The 17,936-nt window shown below is 37.2% G+C and overlaps 1 protein-coding gene across 1 annotated transcript; it reads right to left on the bottom strand.

Annotated features, from left to right (window-relative positions):
* Window positions 1-273: 273 nt before the first annotated feature.
* betaCOP (coatomer subunit beta) lies at window positions 274-4,177 on the bottom strand. Its single transcript, XM_068303679.1, has 7 exons — window positions 3,620-4,177; window positions 2,051-3,354; window positions 1,337-1,992; window positions 1,121-1,282; window positions 773-1,046; window positions 594-699; window positions 274-527 (listed from the first exon to the last, which is right to left on the bottom strand). Exons 1-7 carry the CDS (start codon window positions 3,929-3,931, stop codon window positions 462-464), a joined length of 2,880 nt encoding a protein of 959 aa, XP_068159780.1. The 5' UTR covers window positions 3,932-4,177; the 3' UTR covers window positions 274-461.
* Window positions 4,178-17,936: the final 13,759 nt, after the last annotated feature.

Genomic DNA, 17,936 nt, shown 5'->3' with positions numbered 1-17,936 from the left:
AAGTGAAAATGTAACTAAAATCTATTGAGCTTTAATGGAACGAAATGTCTAGGCATATTTGCTTTTTCAATATCACCGAGGAATGGAGATATGAAACTTGTTCTCTTATCGCATTTACTTTTAATTATGCTAATTGACAATTTTTTCCATTAAGTTGAAAGGCAAAACTATCAAAAAAATCTATCTCTACCATCATAATGAGAAGTTACGATTAGATTTTTATAATTTCTCATAGAAAAGAAAAGAATAAAGGATAACAACTAGCATAACCAGTTAGGTTAGGGTATAATATATTCTTTATGCATTATGGTAATGGGTAAATGTGTAAGTTGAAGAACAATCATTATCCGGCGGAATGCTGGGACAAATATTAAATACGTCTCGCGGGATCCATTTAATGGTGTTGATGCTGGATTGTGGTGGTGGTGGTGGTGACGGCAGCGGCGGTGGTGTTGTTTCCACTAGGCAGCCTGCACCGATTGCTTTTGCGACGAGCTGATTTTATCGCCCAAACTTAAAGCCATGCCCTAAGGGGAAACAAGATAACAATAATCCCAAAAGTTTAATCAATATTTAATATAATCTCCACTTACTTGACTTTTGGCTCGTATGCGTATGTGACCTGTAACCTTTGAATCCGGATCATCCACAGGCTTCTCGATACTTAGATTGGCCAATGCATTCTCACCGAAAATTGATCTAAGTTAGGAAAGGTAAACAATTGAGTAATTTAATTAAAAGTCTGACCGATCTAATCCTAAGGATTACTTACTTTGCATACATATTGGCGGCCATGAAACCACATTGACCGGACAGAGCCTTCTCGGGCGTCAGACACTTCATATTGGTGCTTTTGAGCAAATGCCGTAGATATTCATGCAAATCTGTGAATGTTGTGTTCACTGTGACCTTGTTCTCCCACTCAAAGTCTTGCCACATTTGACGGAATTCCGTATCGGTGCAACTGGCCGGAATGATATAATCCATAATGTCAATGTGTATGGTGTTAAGAACCACGACATTTGTATTGAGGGCTGTGTCGTAAACTAAAAGGAGAAAAAAAAAAACAAAACAAATCAGAATATATAGAAATAACAATCTGGTTTGATCTTCTACTAACCAATATTGCCAAAAATGATGCCATTCTCTGTGGATGACACCTTTACGTTGGCCTTAATGTTGCAGAAATCATGTGGAGCCAATACAACTGGATGTGGGCGCTCAACAAGCTTCAGGTCACCCAAGGTAGCCAACTCCAAAGTGCAATTCTGCAATGTGTCATCTGTAAAGGAGGAACAGTTAAATCTGGAAAACATATATGAAATCTGTTACTTACTCGTCTGATTGACAATCAAAACATCGAGCACAATGTCATATTGATTGACATTGACATAGGCCTCTGCATAGACTGGATCTGAGAAGCCAGTCAGTTGGGTGACCTTATTCAATTTGTTATTGGGCGAGGCAATGTCACTAAGTTGGGCAGTTTTACTGCCAGCCAAGGCCTGATTTAAGCTGGATTCAAAAACATTTTCGCCCAGTTGATTATCCCGGCTATTCGAGAGCTGTGCAAATGCAACAGGATCGTCCGGCTGCACCTTGGCAGCAGCGCGTTGCTTCTCCTTGAGCACACGCTGATCCTCTTCCTGCTGGGCATCCAACATTTTGCCCAAAGCCTCACGGCAATATAGCCTAAATACAGAGACAGCTTCCGGAGTGCGTACACTGAGTGTACGGAGGCAAATGAATATGCGATCCACATCGTCGTTGGTAATGGGTTTGCTTGGAAAACCAGATTTACCCAAATGCAGAATCGAGCTCATTATCAGCATCACTTGAGTGGTCAAACGATTCTGGGCCCGCGGGTCTGTCTGGACATCGGAATAGCGCAATGCCAATTTGGTTAAAGTGGCCGATAGAGCGGCTCCAATAAAGAAGTCACCATCCATCAGATATTGACGCAATGGGGGACGCTTCTCCTTCTTGGTGACACTGAAATTGAAAAGAGGATTAATGAATAGGTATTAAAAAAGACGTCAGTTAGACTTACGGTGCCAGGCTGTAAGCACTTTGTGTGGCATAGGTGCCATCCGAGGTGACCTTATTGGTGGCATTCGAGTCGCTGGTAGTGCCCGATCCATTGCCAGCTCCACCATCAACCTTCTGGCCCTGCTCATCGGTCTGGTCGCCGGCCAAACGTTTCTGCTCTGCCTCCACCATGGGTATTTCACCGAGAGCCTGTTGTATGGCTTGTATGACCTCTAGAATCTGTTGTCCTTCCACATATTCACCCAAAATCCAAACAGCAGCCCGATGAATTTTCGATGATTTGATTTGAGGGAATGCTTCAATTAGATGCTCAATAATCAGAGCACGCAGAGCTGGGAATTTCTGGATGGCCTCCCGTATAAAGATGAGAACATCGGCAGCAGCCAGCTCATTGGTATCGGATAGGAAATGCACCAATACAGGTATAACATTGGCGGCCACATCTGGGAACTTGATGGAGCATGTGTGCAGTGTTCTTACAAGCAATTGACGATACTTTCCCGTATCCTCGTGCTCGACGTTGTGTGTCTTGGCCACTTCCTTCTTGAGAACCAATACCATTTCGCCAATATTACGCGAATAGACCAAATCCATGGCCAGGGCAAGAGTTTTCCGCCTCACCTCGATATCAGGAGCGGCCAGCACACGCAGCACATCCATAACCAAGTCCTGCATAACCTTCTCCATATTCTCATTCTCCTTCATGGCAATCAGACGATCGAGTACAATGAGCTTTACATTATTATCACTCTCCTTGACAATTAGCTCGATATAGCAACTGGCAGCAGCCTTGATGGCCGTCGGAGCCAATGACAAGGTGATTAGAGTGCCGGCTGATTCATATCTGACCGCATTCGAGGAAGAGTTCAGCAAATTGTAAATACAACGTATAAAACGTGAACGCTCCGCAGGATTGGCATGGCAAACTTTATAGATTAGCTCCACAATGACCAATTGCAAGATGTCACCAAAGCTATTTACTTGATCAATGCACGATGCCAGATAATTGAGGGCACGCTCCTGATCTGCATGGAGGAGCATAAGGAAAGCATTACGCTTGCATGACATATCCTGTTGAGTGTCCAGGAAATTGGCTATCAATTCGGGACCATCGGGCACCAGCCAATCGAAATTCTTATAGATCGTAAATATGGCTAAAACTGCATTGCGTCGCACATACGAATGACGATGATCCAGGCAGGCCCTAATGGCAGGCATCAGAGGCTCCAGCAGTTCCGGTTCCTTCAGTTTGCAGAGGAAACGAAGGGTCGAGCCACGCAAAAACTCATTCGGATGTTGCAGATCCTGCCAGAAAGATGAACGATAAAGTCAAAAAAATGTTTCAGGATCATAAGAATCCAACAGTCCTTGCAAGCAATTTCCTCAATGATTGCACTTTATACTCCCTAACACTAATAAAATTTACAGGATATCTGTTCTAGCAGTTATCTTGAAGAGATACCCCCACACAATGATTGCAACTGCAACGCCACGTCGCCCTAAGCGATGCTCGAAGAATCGTGCAACATATTTGTCCAGACAAACGTCTCAGAGTAGCAATCTCACTCACCTTCCTGTAGGCATCGCACACCAATATCATTTCCTGCAGCAGTTTGCCATCCGACGATGTCTTTGGCACAATTTCCCAAAAGATAAGCAGCAATTTCTTAATTGTATGATTCTGAACGGGAAGCACAAATCGGATAATGGTCATAATCAGACCCGGATAACGTTCGCCATTCAACAGCAGCTTGATCACCTTCTTGAGGGTCTCAATTTTCTGATTCGTGTCACCCTTTTCGAGATCCTGCTTTAGCTGCATCTCATTGGGCACCTCCAGATCGGGGGAATTGATAATTGTATAGCAGGGCACTTGACTCATCTTTAATGCCGGGGCCGTACGGGGGGAAGAGGATAGACAAAACTCTAAAGTTTTCTATAATTCGTATGATACAACTGATTCGATCCGTTGTGTGTGCCTTTGCGACGATTTCTTTGCGCTGTGTTGTCATATAAAATACCGCGGCAATGAGTTCTTATTTTTCCTATATCGAAACGAATATATAATTATTATTAATGCCAACGTCAACGTCAACGTTGTCTTGAGTGTGGCCAGATTTTAAAATTAGAGATGGTTAAATTTTGAACAAATTGGCATCTCTAATCGTTTGACGTTAGAGACTATGTAGTAACGTAAGAGAGGTGATGCCAGCCTGGCATCGATTTTGCATTCATCTGGCAGCGCTGATATTTGAATTTTAGTACGTTATTTAAATTTGAACTAACTTGTTGCTTTCAGTATAAGTAAGTTAATGAAACAGAGCCTTCTCATCTATAAACATAATTTTAAGCAGCATAATGTAAAAAAATCTATCTTAAGGCCTTGTAGCTGTTTCTAATTTAAAATTCAGTGTAATACATGGCACATAAAGATGCTTTCAAAATAAAAACTAAATTATAGAGAATTTATTCTAGAATTTAATCTCTGAGACTTAAGCAAATATTTGGAAAGCACTTAAGTTTAATTCATATAGATTCATTATCTTTTAAACGAACGATTAAATTGCTTACTTTAACACACACACACACACACGTTTGCACTCTCTCACGCACATACACCCACACACACACACACTCACAGACACACACTCACGGACACACACTCACAAGTGTATAATAACATTTTATGGCAGACGAACCGTGAGCGACGTGAAATAAGGTTGTTTGAACCTTTACCGGCCCCAGCCCAGCCCCGCCCCGCCCACCACCCGCAACTAGGGTCAATTTTTTGGTTGTTTCTCTTGTTTTCTGTTCTCTTCTTGTCGACAGCATCAAACGTAAATTTCACTTTTTTTCGGCGAAATATATGTATATATGTATATATTTGTGTGTGTGTGTGTGTGTGTGTGTGTGTGTGTGTGTGTATAGACTGTGTAGAAGGAATTTATAAATCAAAACGTCGAGCATCGTCCTGGCGTCGTCGTCCTTATGTGACCCTTTCGTCTTTAACTTGCAAAACCAAAAAAAGATAAGAAAAACCAAAACAAAAAATGCAAGTTAACACTTCTCCGAATGAGTTGGGTAAGGGATATGGGAGGACCCTTAACCTTATCAATTTAATTGGGTGTGAAATTTTATTTTTATTGGGCGATTTTCATTCTAGTCTGTGAGATTAGCGTCATCAGTTTGATTTCTTTTGTTTCGCACCCAAAAACAAAAAAGGAAAGTGTGAAAATTTGCACATGTCACTTTCCTTTTTTGATTCTCACCTGGCAAAAGGTTTTGGGTTGGCCTTGGCATCGGGATTGGCGCCTCATTTAACATGCCAATTTTTTTTCTTTTTGAGCCCTCTCTCAGAGCCTTGAGGTGTCAGTTAACAGCACACACACACACACACAAGGACACGCACGTATTGGGTAATTGTTATTGGTAATTGCAGCAGGGCAAAGTAAAATTCTAAATCCAAATGACAATGACGATGATGATGAAAGCAAAGTTGACATTCGCTTTGTTGTGGCTTCGTTGATGCTGAGCAGGCGAAGGAGAAGTAATGCAGGAAAGGAAACCGAATAATTTGCCAGCAGGATGTCAATATTATCGAGCTCGATGTGTGTGTGTTCCTCGATAATGATAATGAAGCTGTCATTTCACATCGCAAAAGGTGTCATCTGTTTCTCGCCTTAGTCCTCTTCCTCTCCCCTCCATGTCTCGTGTATTCAATTGAACTGGTTGGCATACCTTTTCCCAAGTAATTTTCCAATTATGTGGTTAAAAAGTTCGCACAACTCAAGCTCTGCAGTCAACTCATTAGGTTTACAAAGCTGAGAGTAAGGAGTTTCATAGTTTTTGTAATTGACAACGACTAATGAAGAAGGAGAAAAGGAAGAAGGGGGTAAAACTCACCTCACACTTCAATAAGGAGAAATACCAAAAGGACTAACACTTTAACTCATCGATCTGAGCGAATCTTATGTTTTATCGATTCGATCCGATCTGCTTAAAGTAAACTAAGGAACTTATGCTAGTTTATAGGCAATACTCTATCCTTTTAAGTAAAAAAGACTTTAGTTTAAGAGACTTAATCCTTTGTAACTAATTTTTTAGACCTACAGAACTCTAAGTTGTAGGCAGATAGTTCATTAGCCATTAAATAGTTCAAGAGTTCATTCATTCAAGAGTTTTTTTTTTGTTGGCACTTTAAGGTAAAAGTTTTCCCAAGCTAAATATATAAATGACGTCAGTTGGCCGTAGTCATGTGTCTCATATGGTTAGACCATTATATTGCCACTCACACAGAGTGGCCACACGGAGGCAGAGGCAGAAGCAGAAATAGAGAACGTTTTCTTTCTGGGGTCATTGTACACTTAAAGACGCTCACACAATTTTGGCCAAGTTAGTTAGCTGCTCGTGAAGTTTTTCTGGTTTTTACTTTGAGGCAAGTAACTGAGAAGAAGAAGAAGATAAAGAAGGAGGAGCAGCAGCAGCAGGAGCTACTTGAAAATTAATTTTCGAATAAACCGCAGGCAATGGCCACAAATCGCGCTAGGACCATGAACAATTCTACCAGCCACCATAGCCATAGTCATCATAGTCGGTCCGTCATCTTTGCCACACTAAAGCATTGTCTATCCTGTGGGAGATAATTGAATTTATCGGCATCATCATCATCGTCGTCGTCATCATCATCATTGTGGGTTATTGTCGTTGGGACGTTGTCGTCATCATTCCGCTCTTCATTTCATCGTCTCCTTCTTCTTTTGGCCAAATTGCGTGTTATAATTTAATTTCCTATCCTTATCCCTGACTATTCTATCCATCCGTTTGTTGTCCTGCTGCTCCCCCCTCCCCCTGCGTGTCTCGCACTTTACCCTCTGGGCTCTGTTCGTCAATGAAAGTAAATGAAGCAAGTTTGTGATGAGTAAAATCTATTAGAGCGTCAGTTTTTCGTTTTGTTTTTGGGAAATTTTCTGTTGGCCAATTGAAAATTATTGCAAATAATATTGCGGATGCAATGAAAAAACTTTTGCCGTGTGCTGCATCAAGTCATCAACTGATTCCAGTTGACCACAAAATAAACAAACCAAAAAAACAGGAGCGGCAGCAGCCGCAGCCGCAGCTTATTGTCCTTTGGCTGGTCATCATCATCAACTAAAACCGTTTCATTTTGACACGATGTAGCAAATTGCAATTAACACGCATACACCCACACACACACACACACAGGACGAGGGAGAGAAAGAAAGAGAAAGGACAAAACTAAACTTAACGAAACTTTTGTCCTTGGTCAGGCTACGCTTTGAGTTGTCCATATGTTTAATTCTAACCACAATAGGTCGGCAGCTTCCATCCACTTTCCGAAATCACTTCCCTATGTGTCCTCATCTCCTTTCGCTAATTTAATTTTAATGTACTTAAGGACACGGCATGGCATCCTTGCTTAATGGTACTTTCTGGTAGGCTCACAAAGCCAAAAACCATAGCCAAAGCCAACGTCAAAGCCAAAGTGAAAGCGAACTAAAGCTCCTAAACTCAACAATGAACAAATGGCAATGGAATGACTGACTGACTGAATGAATGAATGAATAGATGATTCTCCTTTAATCCTCTTGATAAAGTTTTTTTTTTATTTTGTTTTGCCTTTTCAATTGCGTCACAAATTTTGCCACTAAAAGATTTTAATTATATTGATTGTCTTCAAATTAAAAGATTCAAATACTTAACTAGAATAGAACTAGAAGATTCAAATACTTAACTGCATATAAGAATTAATCTGACGCTGAAAAGTAGACTATACATTTCAATCAATCAGAGATATTTAAGTGAATTTTGATATTGAAATTGCCCGTTAAAATATGCCACAGGCTAGAAAAGTGTTTATTTATCTCGCAAGACGAGTTCATTGACTGCCCTAAAAAAGTATGCTATGAATTCCAATCAAGTTTGTTTGTCTTTTTATTCATTTACTTTATATAAACCTTAACGATGAATGTAAAATAGAATAGAATTCATTTTCCTCCTCTAATTTTCAAATTAGATGGCAAATAATTATTTTAAACTCTGATTAACTGAAAAATACTTTTGCTTAATATGCGTAAAATTAAATGATTAAGTAATAACAAATTTCTGTGTGTCCGCCAGCATTTGCTGTGGTTATTAAGGTCATTTCGCTGGGCCCTTTTATGTTGTTGTTTTGTTGCTGTTTTTTTTTTTTTGTCAGAGTGTTTAACATATTATAGATGTAAGCCTGACCTTGGCTACCTTTGGGAATACATTGTATAGGTACCTTCTCCACCTGCACATATGTATGTATGCACGGACAACAATAACAAAATTTGTTATGGGTTTTGTACATAATTTACGTTACGTTCCTCTGTACATTTCTGTTTTTGGTCAGAATTTCTGTGGCTATTTCACATTCACTCGATTGCAATGAAGAAATATGAAGCGGCAAATGACAAGCAGCAAACAAACAAATAGCCAAACGAACTCTCCTAGCGGCCGTTTGCATGTTTCCTGCAGGGAAAAAAACAACAAAACAGCAAAAAAAATGAAAGTTCTCTATGTCGGTCTTTCTTTTTGCCCCTTCACTCTCACTCTCACTCTATTCCTCTTTCTGTTTTAGCCATGTGATAAAGTATTTTGCTACGCAGACTTGTTTAACCCTAGGCCAAACAAGGAGGGGGAAAAAATACACACAAAAAGGGCATAAGAACGTGCCTGTGCCTCATTCCTTGAATTCTTCTATCTCATATAGTTGAGTTTATACGTTGCACACTTCACATTCTACTCTGGTATATATTTGCACATCTAAAAATGAGAATCAGACCCCACCTAACAAAAACAAATCTATAACTAGCACTATTCGACTATTCAGGCCGATCCTTAACTGGATTTGAAACCCAAACCAATCTCCCTTGTGGCGACTCTTCTCGGTAGATCATGGACCTGGATTCACCCTTCTTTCCCCCTACATATAGCTATATACTTATATATAATTGGGATAGCATAGATCAGTTTTTTTTTTGTGTACTCGTATAAACGGAAATGTGTATTTTGTGTCTTCATTTATTTTCAGGGACTTGTCTCATTTGTTCATTTGTTGACTGGTCTAACCGACCTCTTCCTATTTGCTCTACCTTAACAGACACACAGACTAACGCACACACACACACACACACACACATGTACACACAATGGACAAAAGGACATCAAACACTTGGCTTTTTATGTGTTATGCGTTGGTTTAGTGGAAATTTGATTGCCCACGTCGGCGTCATTTCGGCTAACCCCCAACCCCACTCTGCCTCTTTGGCACCTCCTTCCACCCCCCTACACCTCCCCCCACACAAGCCATGTACATACATATTTATTACACTTAGTCTTTTGGGAGGCAAAGTGAGCTTCAGTTGTAATTTGTTGGCCAGTCAATGTTTCCAGACATGTCCACAGGACCTGAGAGTTCTCTCTGAGCAAAGTTTGTCTCTTTCAATGAGTTGGTTTTTTTCTCCCCTTTTTGTTTTTTGTTGTTGGCAGTTTCATTAATATCCATATATTAGGCTCATATCAGAGCTGGAATTAAAAGAAAGCAATAAAAGTTGAACAAACATCCAAGTATAAGAATATCGTTGGCCAAAAAAAAGATAGGAAAGTTTTCAACAATCAATGAATGATATGGCAAAATGGCTTTATTCACCGATGACTATTTGGATGATAATCATTATATTGAATCTTTCTCCGTGTCTCTCTCTGTCTGTTGATTCCAGGATTCATTTATGTTTCTGTTTTTGTTTGCGGTTGCAGAGCAATAACAGTTTTAATACACTTTGCAAGCAAAAATGTAACACAATGTGTCCATGGAATTTTCATAGACATTGGACACGACAAGAAAACTATATAAAAAGTGAGATAGAGATAGAGATAGAGAGAGAGAGAGAGAAAATAGCGTAATAAGCTCTACTATGCAATTATATTTTGGTGATATTATCTTAAAAATAGTAATATAAAATATTGAGACTTGGCATGGTTGGGGTTGTGAAACATGTAAAATTCACACTCAAAAGTATGCTATAGGAATTGTAAGAATCTCAAACAAAATGTATTTTAGCAATGGTGGCCAGAAGAACCTTATGTTTATAGCATACTTTTGAGGGCATATTTTATATCCACCCTAAGGACATGATGGACAAATAACCAAAATCAGCATGCTCGAACTAGTTAGATGCGAGTCACAAAGGTAATGTAGTTAAAATTGACCGCTTTAAAATTTAGTGTATGCGAAATTCGTCATTTTTCTTCCTTGTTGTAATAAAGTTCAATCTGACTCCATGTATACATATATATACTATATATTTTCATGATACAAATATGTCTAGCCCCATGGCTCTTACTGTCCCGTCGATAACCTTGAACTTGCAACAGCTATTGTCACCTCTTCTTTATCCGTCCCAACCCACCCTCAATCCAGCTCCTCTTCATGTTCTTGTTGTTGTTATTGTGCTGGTGAACAAAAGTTTTGCGGCTTCTCCCTTGGACTTTTTCTCCCAAGTCTTCATGCTGTGCACTATTTACTTTTTATATCACTTAAAAAAAGTGGGGTAAATCTATTTTGATTAGAAGTCTGACAAAAAAAATGTTAAATGACTAGATTTTGAAAGTAAGAGTCGGGAACCTATATACTCTCTTCAACGCTTAAAATCGTTGAGAATTACAATGAAATGAAAGGAAAAATAGGGAGCAAAGGTTTTAATATCCTCTATTTTGCATATAGACATGTTAGAGTTGGTAATCCATTGATCAATATTAGTTTGATTTGAACACTTTGATTTGGATTACACTTTTCAACATGGTTAACACTAAAAATGGCAAAGATAATGTTTTAAGGAAGTTTTTGGAGCTTTTTAGAAGTTGCATAACGTTTAGATTATGGGTTCTTTGAGTATGAGCTTTAGTTTAGCAGTTATTAGGGTATAGAATATTCGCCTTGTATGCCATTTAATCCCCCTTGCACCCTTTGGTTTATTTAGCTTTATTCTTTTCCTACAATTTTCATTTGTTTTCTAGCCTTCCTTCCTCTTTCTTTTGTTTTTCCGCCACTGTTTGCGTGCGTACGATTGGATTTCAGAATTAATTTGCCATATGCATGTAAATTTGTTTCTATGCTTTGGTTTTTGTCCCCTGCCCCCTTGTCCGCATAAGTAAAATATGAAAAATACATGTCAATCTGTGTTATAAGATATGTGAGCATAATAAATTAGTTTCATTTTCTATTTGAATGAGTTGAAATGGGAGATGGCATCGAGAAACAAATTGTTGGTCTGTTTTCGCCCCTAAAAGTATGCTAGAATTACTGTTTAACTAATTCAATGTGTATGAGAAATGAGCCAATAGAATGTACACGATTCCGTTTTCATTTTGAAATTTTTCTCATTGTTCTCTAAACAATTAAATGCTCAATCATTCAGCAGGTTGCGGCAATTCAACATGGCAAATACATGTACTAAACATAGTAAGTAGGTAAAATTGATTTGTCCCTCCCCACCCACTCCAATCCCTCATGATTTATATTTAGCTCTAGGCCATTGGACGAGTTCCACTCTAATGCCCGACCTACCCAATTGCCATTGGTTTTGTTGAAGGGGTGGGGGGCTTTCCTTTTTGGCATTTTGGTATTTTCTATTTGATTGGCCTTTTTTCTGTTTTATTTTTCGCTTAATTTTTCATGTTAATGAATGGTAGAAGCCACCGGGAAAAAACAATACTGGCAGACAGCAGGACGCCCCCACAAGAAGCAATAGTGGATTTACTCCCTCTCCCTTTTTGTCGATAATTATCAGGGCGATCAGGCTACATGCCACAAGCAGTGGCAACAACAACAGCAACGACAACAAATCATTTGGCATTAATTTCTGCTGTGGTAAGGCCTATGTGGCAGGAAATTAAAAAACGTTTTGCTTTGACCAAGAGCAAGAACCTTGACCCTAATGCTTGTATTTGTCCTCAACTTTTGGTGCCCCATGTGGTTAGTTGGGGTGGGCACTGGGATAGAGGGTCTAGGGGGGTCAGACAGGGCCGGATTGACAAGAGCCCCGATAAAACATATTGTTAGTCAAAATGTTACTTGTTACAACTTGAACTAAAACGTTGTGTCTCAGTCATGTGTATCTTAGTATGTACTAAAAAATTAGTCTTTACTCTGGAGAAGCTTATCCAAAACATACTAAAATAACGTTTTAAAAAAGTAAACCAAGGGAAAATAAAATAACCATTCATGGTTCTGTTAAAATAGTTATGATTTTTAGTTTCTGATGCCAATTTTACTTTAGTTTTTACTTCTAAAGGAGTAACATAAAAGAAATGTTTTTGGATTAAAGGAAAATGGACACCATTTAAATTCTCAAACTTTTCACAAACATTTCAAGTCAATAATCCCTCAAATGCTTGACCGAGTTTCCAAATGAGTTAGTTTGAAATTGGAGCTAAACACAGTAAGAGCTAAACATATGACTTCCAGAAGAACATTGAGGGAACAAATGTAGTAAATTGTTGGGATAGGGTAATGTTTCTTAAACGTTGCTATCAAAATGTTTTAAATAAGAAGAGAGGCAAGTAAAAACTAAGGAAAATGAAGTGAGATGTTTAACCGAGTTTCCAAATGAGTTACATAGTTTGAAATTGGAAATCAATACAGTAAGAGCTAAACATATGACTTCCAGAAGAACATTGAGGGAACAAATGTAGTAAATTGTTGGGATAGGGTAATGTTTCTTAAACGTTGTTATCAAAATGTTTTAAAATAGAGGCAAGTAAAAACTAAGGAAAATGAAGTGAGATGTTTCACCGAGTTTCCAAATGAGTTACATAGTTTGAAATTGGAGCTAAACACAGTAAGAGCAAAACATATGACTTTCAGAAGATTATTGAGGCAACAAATGTAGTAAATTGTTGGGATAGGGTAATGTTTCTTAAACGTTGTTATCAAAATGTTTTAAAATAGAGGCAAGTAAAAACTAAGGAAAATGAAGTGAGATGTTTCACCGAGTTTCCAAATGAGTTACATAGTTTGAAATTGGAGCTAAACACAGTAAGAGCAAAACATATGACTTTCAGAAGAACATTGAGGGTACAAATGTAGTAAATTGTTGGGATAGGGTAATGTTTCTTAAACGTTGCTATCAAAATGTTTTAAATAAGAAGAGAGGCAAGTAAAAACTAAGGAAAATGAAGTGAGATGTTTAACCGAGTTTCCAAATGAGTTACATAGTTTGAAATTGGAAATCAATACAGTAAGAGCTAAACATATGACTTCCAGAAGAACATTGAGGGAACAAATGTAGTAAATTGTTGGGATAGGGTAATGTTTCTTAAACGTTGTTATCAAAATGTTTTAAAATAGAGGCAAGTAAAAACTAAGGAAAATGAAGTGAGATGTTTCACCGAGTTTCCAAATGAGTTACATAGTTTGAAATTGGAGCTAAACACAGTAAGAGCAAAACATATGACTTTCAGAAGAACATTGAGGGTACAAATGTAGTAAATTGTTGGGATAGGGTAATGTTTCTTAAACGTTGCTATCAAAATGTTTTAAATAAGAAGAGAGGCAAGTAAAAACTAAGGAAAATGAAGTGAGATGTTTAACCGAGTTTCCAAATGAGTTACATAGTTTGAAATTGGAAATCAATACAGTAAGAGCTAAACATATGACTTCCAGAAGAACATTGAGGGAACAAATGTAGTAAATTGTTGGGATAGGGTAATGTTTCTTAAACGTTGTTATCAAAATGTTTTAAAATAGAGGCAAGTAAAAACTAAGGAAAATGAAGTGAGATGTTTCACCGAGTTTCCAAATGAGTTACATAGTTTGAAATTGGAGCTAAACACAGTAAGAGCAAAACATATGACTTTCAGAAGATTATTGAGGCAACAAATGTAGTAAATTGTTGGGATAGGGTAATGTTTCTTAAACGTTGTTATCAAAATGTTTTAAAATAGAGGCAAGTAAAAACTAAGGAAAATGAAGTGAGATGTTTCACCGAGTTTCCAAATGAGTTACATAGTTTGAAATTGGAGCTAAACACAGTAAGAGCAAAACATATGACTTTCAGAAGAACATTGAGGGTACAAATGTAGTAAATTGTTGGGATAGGGTAATGTTTCTTAAACGTTGCTATCAAAATGTTTTAAATAAGAAGAGAGGCAAGTAAAAACTAAGGAAAATGAAGTGAGATGTTTAACCGAGTTTCCAAATGAGTTACATAGTTTGAAATTGGAAATCAATACAGTAAGAGCTAAACATATGACTTCCAGAAGAACATTGAGGGAACAAATGTAGTAAATTGTTGGGATAGGGTAATGTTTCTTAAACGTTGTTATCAAAATGTTTTAAAATAGAGGCAAGTAAAAACTAAGGAAAATGAAGTGAGATGTTTCACCGAGTTTCCAAATGAGTTACATAGTTTGAAATTGGAGCTAAACACAGTAAGAGCAAAACATATGACTTTCAGAAGAACATTGAGGGTACAAATGTAGTAAATTGTTGGGATAGGGTAATGTTTCTTAAACGTTGCTATCAAAATGTTTTAAATAAGCAGAGAGGCAGGTAAAAACTAAGCAAAATTAACTGAGATGTTTACTCCTCAAGTGCTTGGAGTCATCTGACGAAAAAATTCAGGGAAATCGATAAGGTTAACTTCGGCAAAGCACTTACAAAGGCCTACTTGATTGCATGGCCTACTTGACTGATGAAAAGTCCGATTCCTTTTCTATCGAAATCGATAAACGACTGGCAGGGACTGATAAAAGTGAAAATAGTATGCACAAATTATCGAAAGTAGGGATAAATAGGTCAAAGATAGATGGTTTCGCGAGAGTACCCGCGCTGGTTAACTCCGGCACTGGGGCAGGACTGCTCAGTGCTGTTCCCTTGGTCGTTCAAGTGGTTTGGTTGGGTAATCAATTTAAGGCAAAACGGGCAAGTCACCTTCAATTTCAAACAGTTGGAGATTTCAAACCCAAATTGAAAAGAAATGAAAATGAGAGAGTCAGACGGGATGAGTTATCTACCCACACACACACACACTCTAGCTTAGATATGACATGTGTCCTAGCACATTTGCATACGAATGGAAAGGAAGAGCAAAACATATGACTTTCAGAAGATTATTGAGGCAACAAATGTAGTAAATTGTTGGGATAGGGTAATGTTTCTTAAACGTTGCTATCAAAATGTTTTAAATAAGAAGAGAGGCAAGTAAAAACTAAGGAAAATGAAGTGAGATGTTTAACCGAGTTTCCAAATGAGTTACATAGTTTGAAATTGGAGCTAAACACAGTAAGAGCAAAACATATGACTTTCAGAAGATTATTGAGGCAACAAATGTAGTAAATTGTTGGGATAGGGTAATGTTTCTTAAACGTTGCTATCAAAATGTTTTAAATAAGCAGAGAGGCAAGTAAAAACTAAGGAAAATGAAGTGAGATGTTTAACCGAGTTTCCAAATGATTTACATAGTTTGAAATTGGAGCTAAACACAGTAAGAGCAAAACATATGACTTTCAGAAGATTATTGAGGCAACAAATGTAGTAAATTGTTGGGATAGGGTAATGTTTCTTAAACGTTGTTATCAAAATGTTTTAAAATAGAGGCAAGTAAAAACTAAGGAAAATGAAGTGAGATGTTTAACCGAGTTTCCAAATGAGTTACATAGTTTGAAATTGGAAATCAATACAGTAAGAGCTAAACATATGACTTCCAGAAGAACATTGAGGGAACAAATGTAGTAAATTGTTGGGATAGGGTAATGTTTCTTAAACGTTGTTATCAAAATGTTTTAAAATAGAGGCAAGTAAAAACTAAGGAAAATGAAGTGAGATGTTTCACCGAGTTTCCAAATGAGTTACATAGTTTGAAATTGGAGCTAAACACAGTAAGAGCAAAACATATGACTTTCAGAAGATTATTGAGGCAACAAATGTAGTAAATTGTTGGGATAGGGTAATGTTTCTTAAACGTTGTTATCAAAATGTTTTAAAATAGAGGCAAGTAAAAACTAAGGAAAATGAAGTGAGATGTTTCACCGAGTTTCCAAATGAGTTACATAGTTTGAAATTGGAGCTAAACACAGTAAGAGCAAAACATATGACTTTCAGAAGATTATTGAGGCAACAAATGTAGTAAATTGTTGGGATAGGGTAATGTTTCTTAAACGTTGCTATCAAAATGTTTTAAATAAGCAGAGAGGCAGGTAAAAACTAAGGAAAATTAACTGAGATGTTTAACCGAGTTTCCAAATGAGTTACATAGTTTGAAATTGGAGCTAAACACAGTAAGAGCAAAACATATGACTTTCAGAAGATTATTGAGGCAACAAATGTAGTAAATTGTTGGGATAGGGTAATGTTTCTTAAACGTTGTTATCAAAATGTTTTAAAATAGAGGCAAGTAAAAACTAAGGAAAATGAAGTGAGATGTTTAACCGAGTTTCCAAATGAGTTACATAGTTTGAAATTGGAAATCAATACAGTAAGAGCTAAACATATGACTTTCAGAAGATTATTGAGGCAACAAATGTAGTAAATTGTTGGGATAGGGTAATGTTTCTTAAACGTTGTTATCAAAATGTTTTAAATAAGAAGAGAGGCAAGTAAAAACTAAGGAAAATGAAGTGAGATGTTTAACCGAGTTTCCAAATGAGTTACATAGTTTGAAATTGGAGCTAAACACAGTAAGAGCAAAACATATGACTTTCAGAAGATTATTGAGGCAACAAATGTAGTAAATTGTTGGGATAGGGTAATGTTTCTTAAACGTTGTTATCAAAATGTTTTAAAATAGAGGCAAGTAAAAACTAAGGAAAATGAAGTGAGATGTTTCACCGAGTTTCCAAATGAGTTACATAGTTTGAAATTGGAGCTAAACACAGTAAGAGCAAAACATATGACTTTCAGAAGATTATTGAGGCAACAAATGTAGTAAATTGTTGGGATAGGGTAATGTTTCTTAAACGTTGTTATCAAAATGTTTTAAATAAGAAGAGAGGCAAGTAAAAACTAAGGAAAATGAAGTGAGATGTTTAACCGAGTTTCCAAATGAGTTACATAGTTTGAAATTGGAGCTAAACACAGTAAGAGCAAAACATATGACTTTCAGAAGATTATTGAGGCAACAAATGTAGTAAATTGTTGGGATAGGGTAATGTTTCTTAAACGTTGTTATCAAAATGTTTTAAAATAGAGGCAAGTAAAAACTAAGGAAAATGAAGTGAGATGTTTCACCGAGTTTCCAAATGAGTTACATAGTTTGAAATTGGAGCTAAACACAGTAAGAGCAAAACATATGACTTTCAGAAGATTATTGAGGCAACAAATGTAGTAAATTGTTGGGATAGGGTAATGTTTCTTAAACGTTGTTATCAAAATGTTTTAAAATAGAGGCAAGTAAAAACTAAGGAAAATGAAGTGAGATGTTTCACCGAGTTTCCAAATGAGTTACATAGTTTGAAATTGGAGCTAAACACAGTAAGAGCAAAACATATGACTTTCAGAAGATTATTGAGGCAACAAATGTAGTAAATTGTTGGGATAGGGTAATGTTTCTTAAACGTTGTTATCAAAATGTTTTAAAATAGAGGCAAGTAAAAACTAAGGAAAATGAAGTGAGATGTTTCACCGAGTTTCCAAATGAGTTACATAGTTTGAAATTGGAGCTAAACACAGTAAGAGCAAAACATATGACTTTCAGAAGATTATTGAGGCAACAAATGTAGTAAATTGTTGGGATAGGGTAATGTTTCTTAAACGTTGTTATCAAAATGTTTTAAAATAGAGGCAAGTAAAAACTAAGGAAAATGAAGTGAGATGTTTCACCGAGTTTCCAAATGAGTTACATAGT

Source organism: Drosophila tropicalis, unplaced genomic scaffold (assembly GCF_018151085.1).
Source record: "Drosophila tropicalis isolate 14030-0801.00 unplaced genomic scaffold, ASM1815108v1 contig_158, whole genome shotgun sequence".
Lineage (NCBI taxonomy): Eukaryota > Metazoa > Arthropoda > Insecta > Diptera > Drosophilidae > Drosophila > Drosophila tropicalis.
This window is presented reverse-complemented; position numbering and strand designations above follow the sequence as displayed.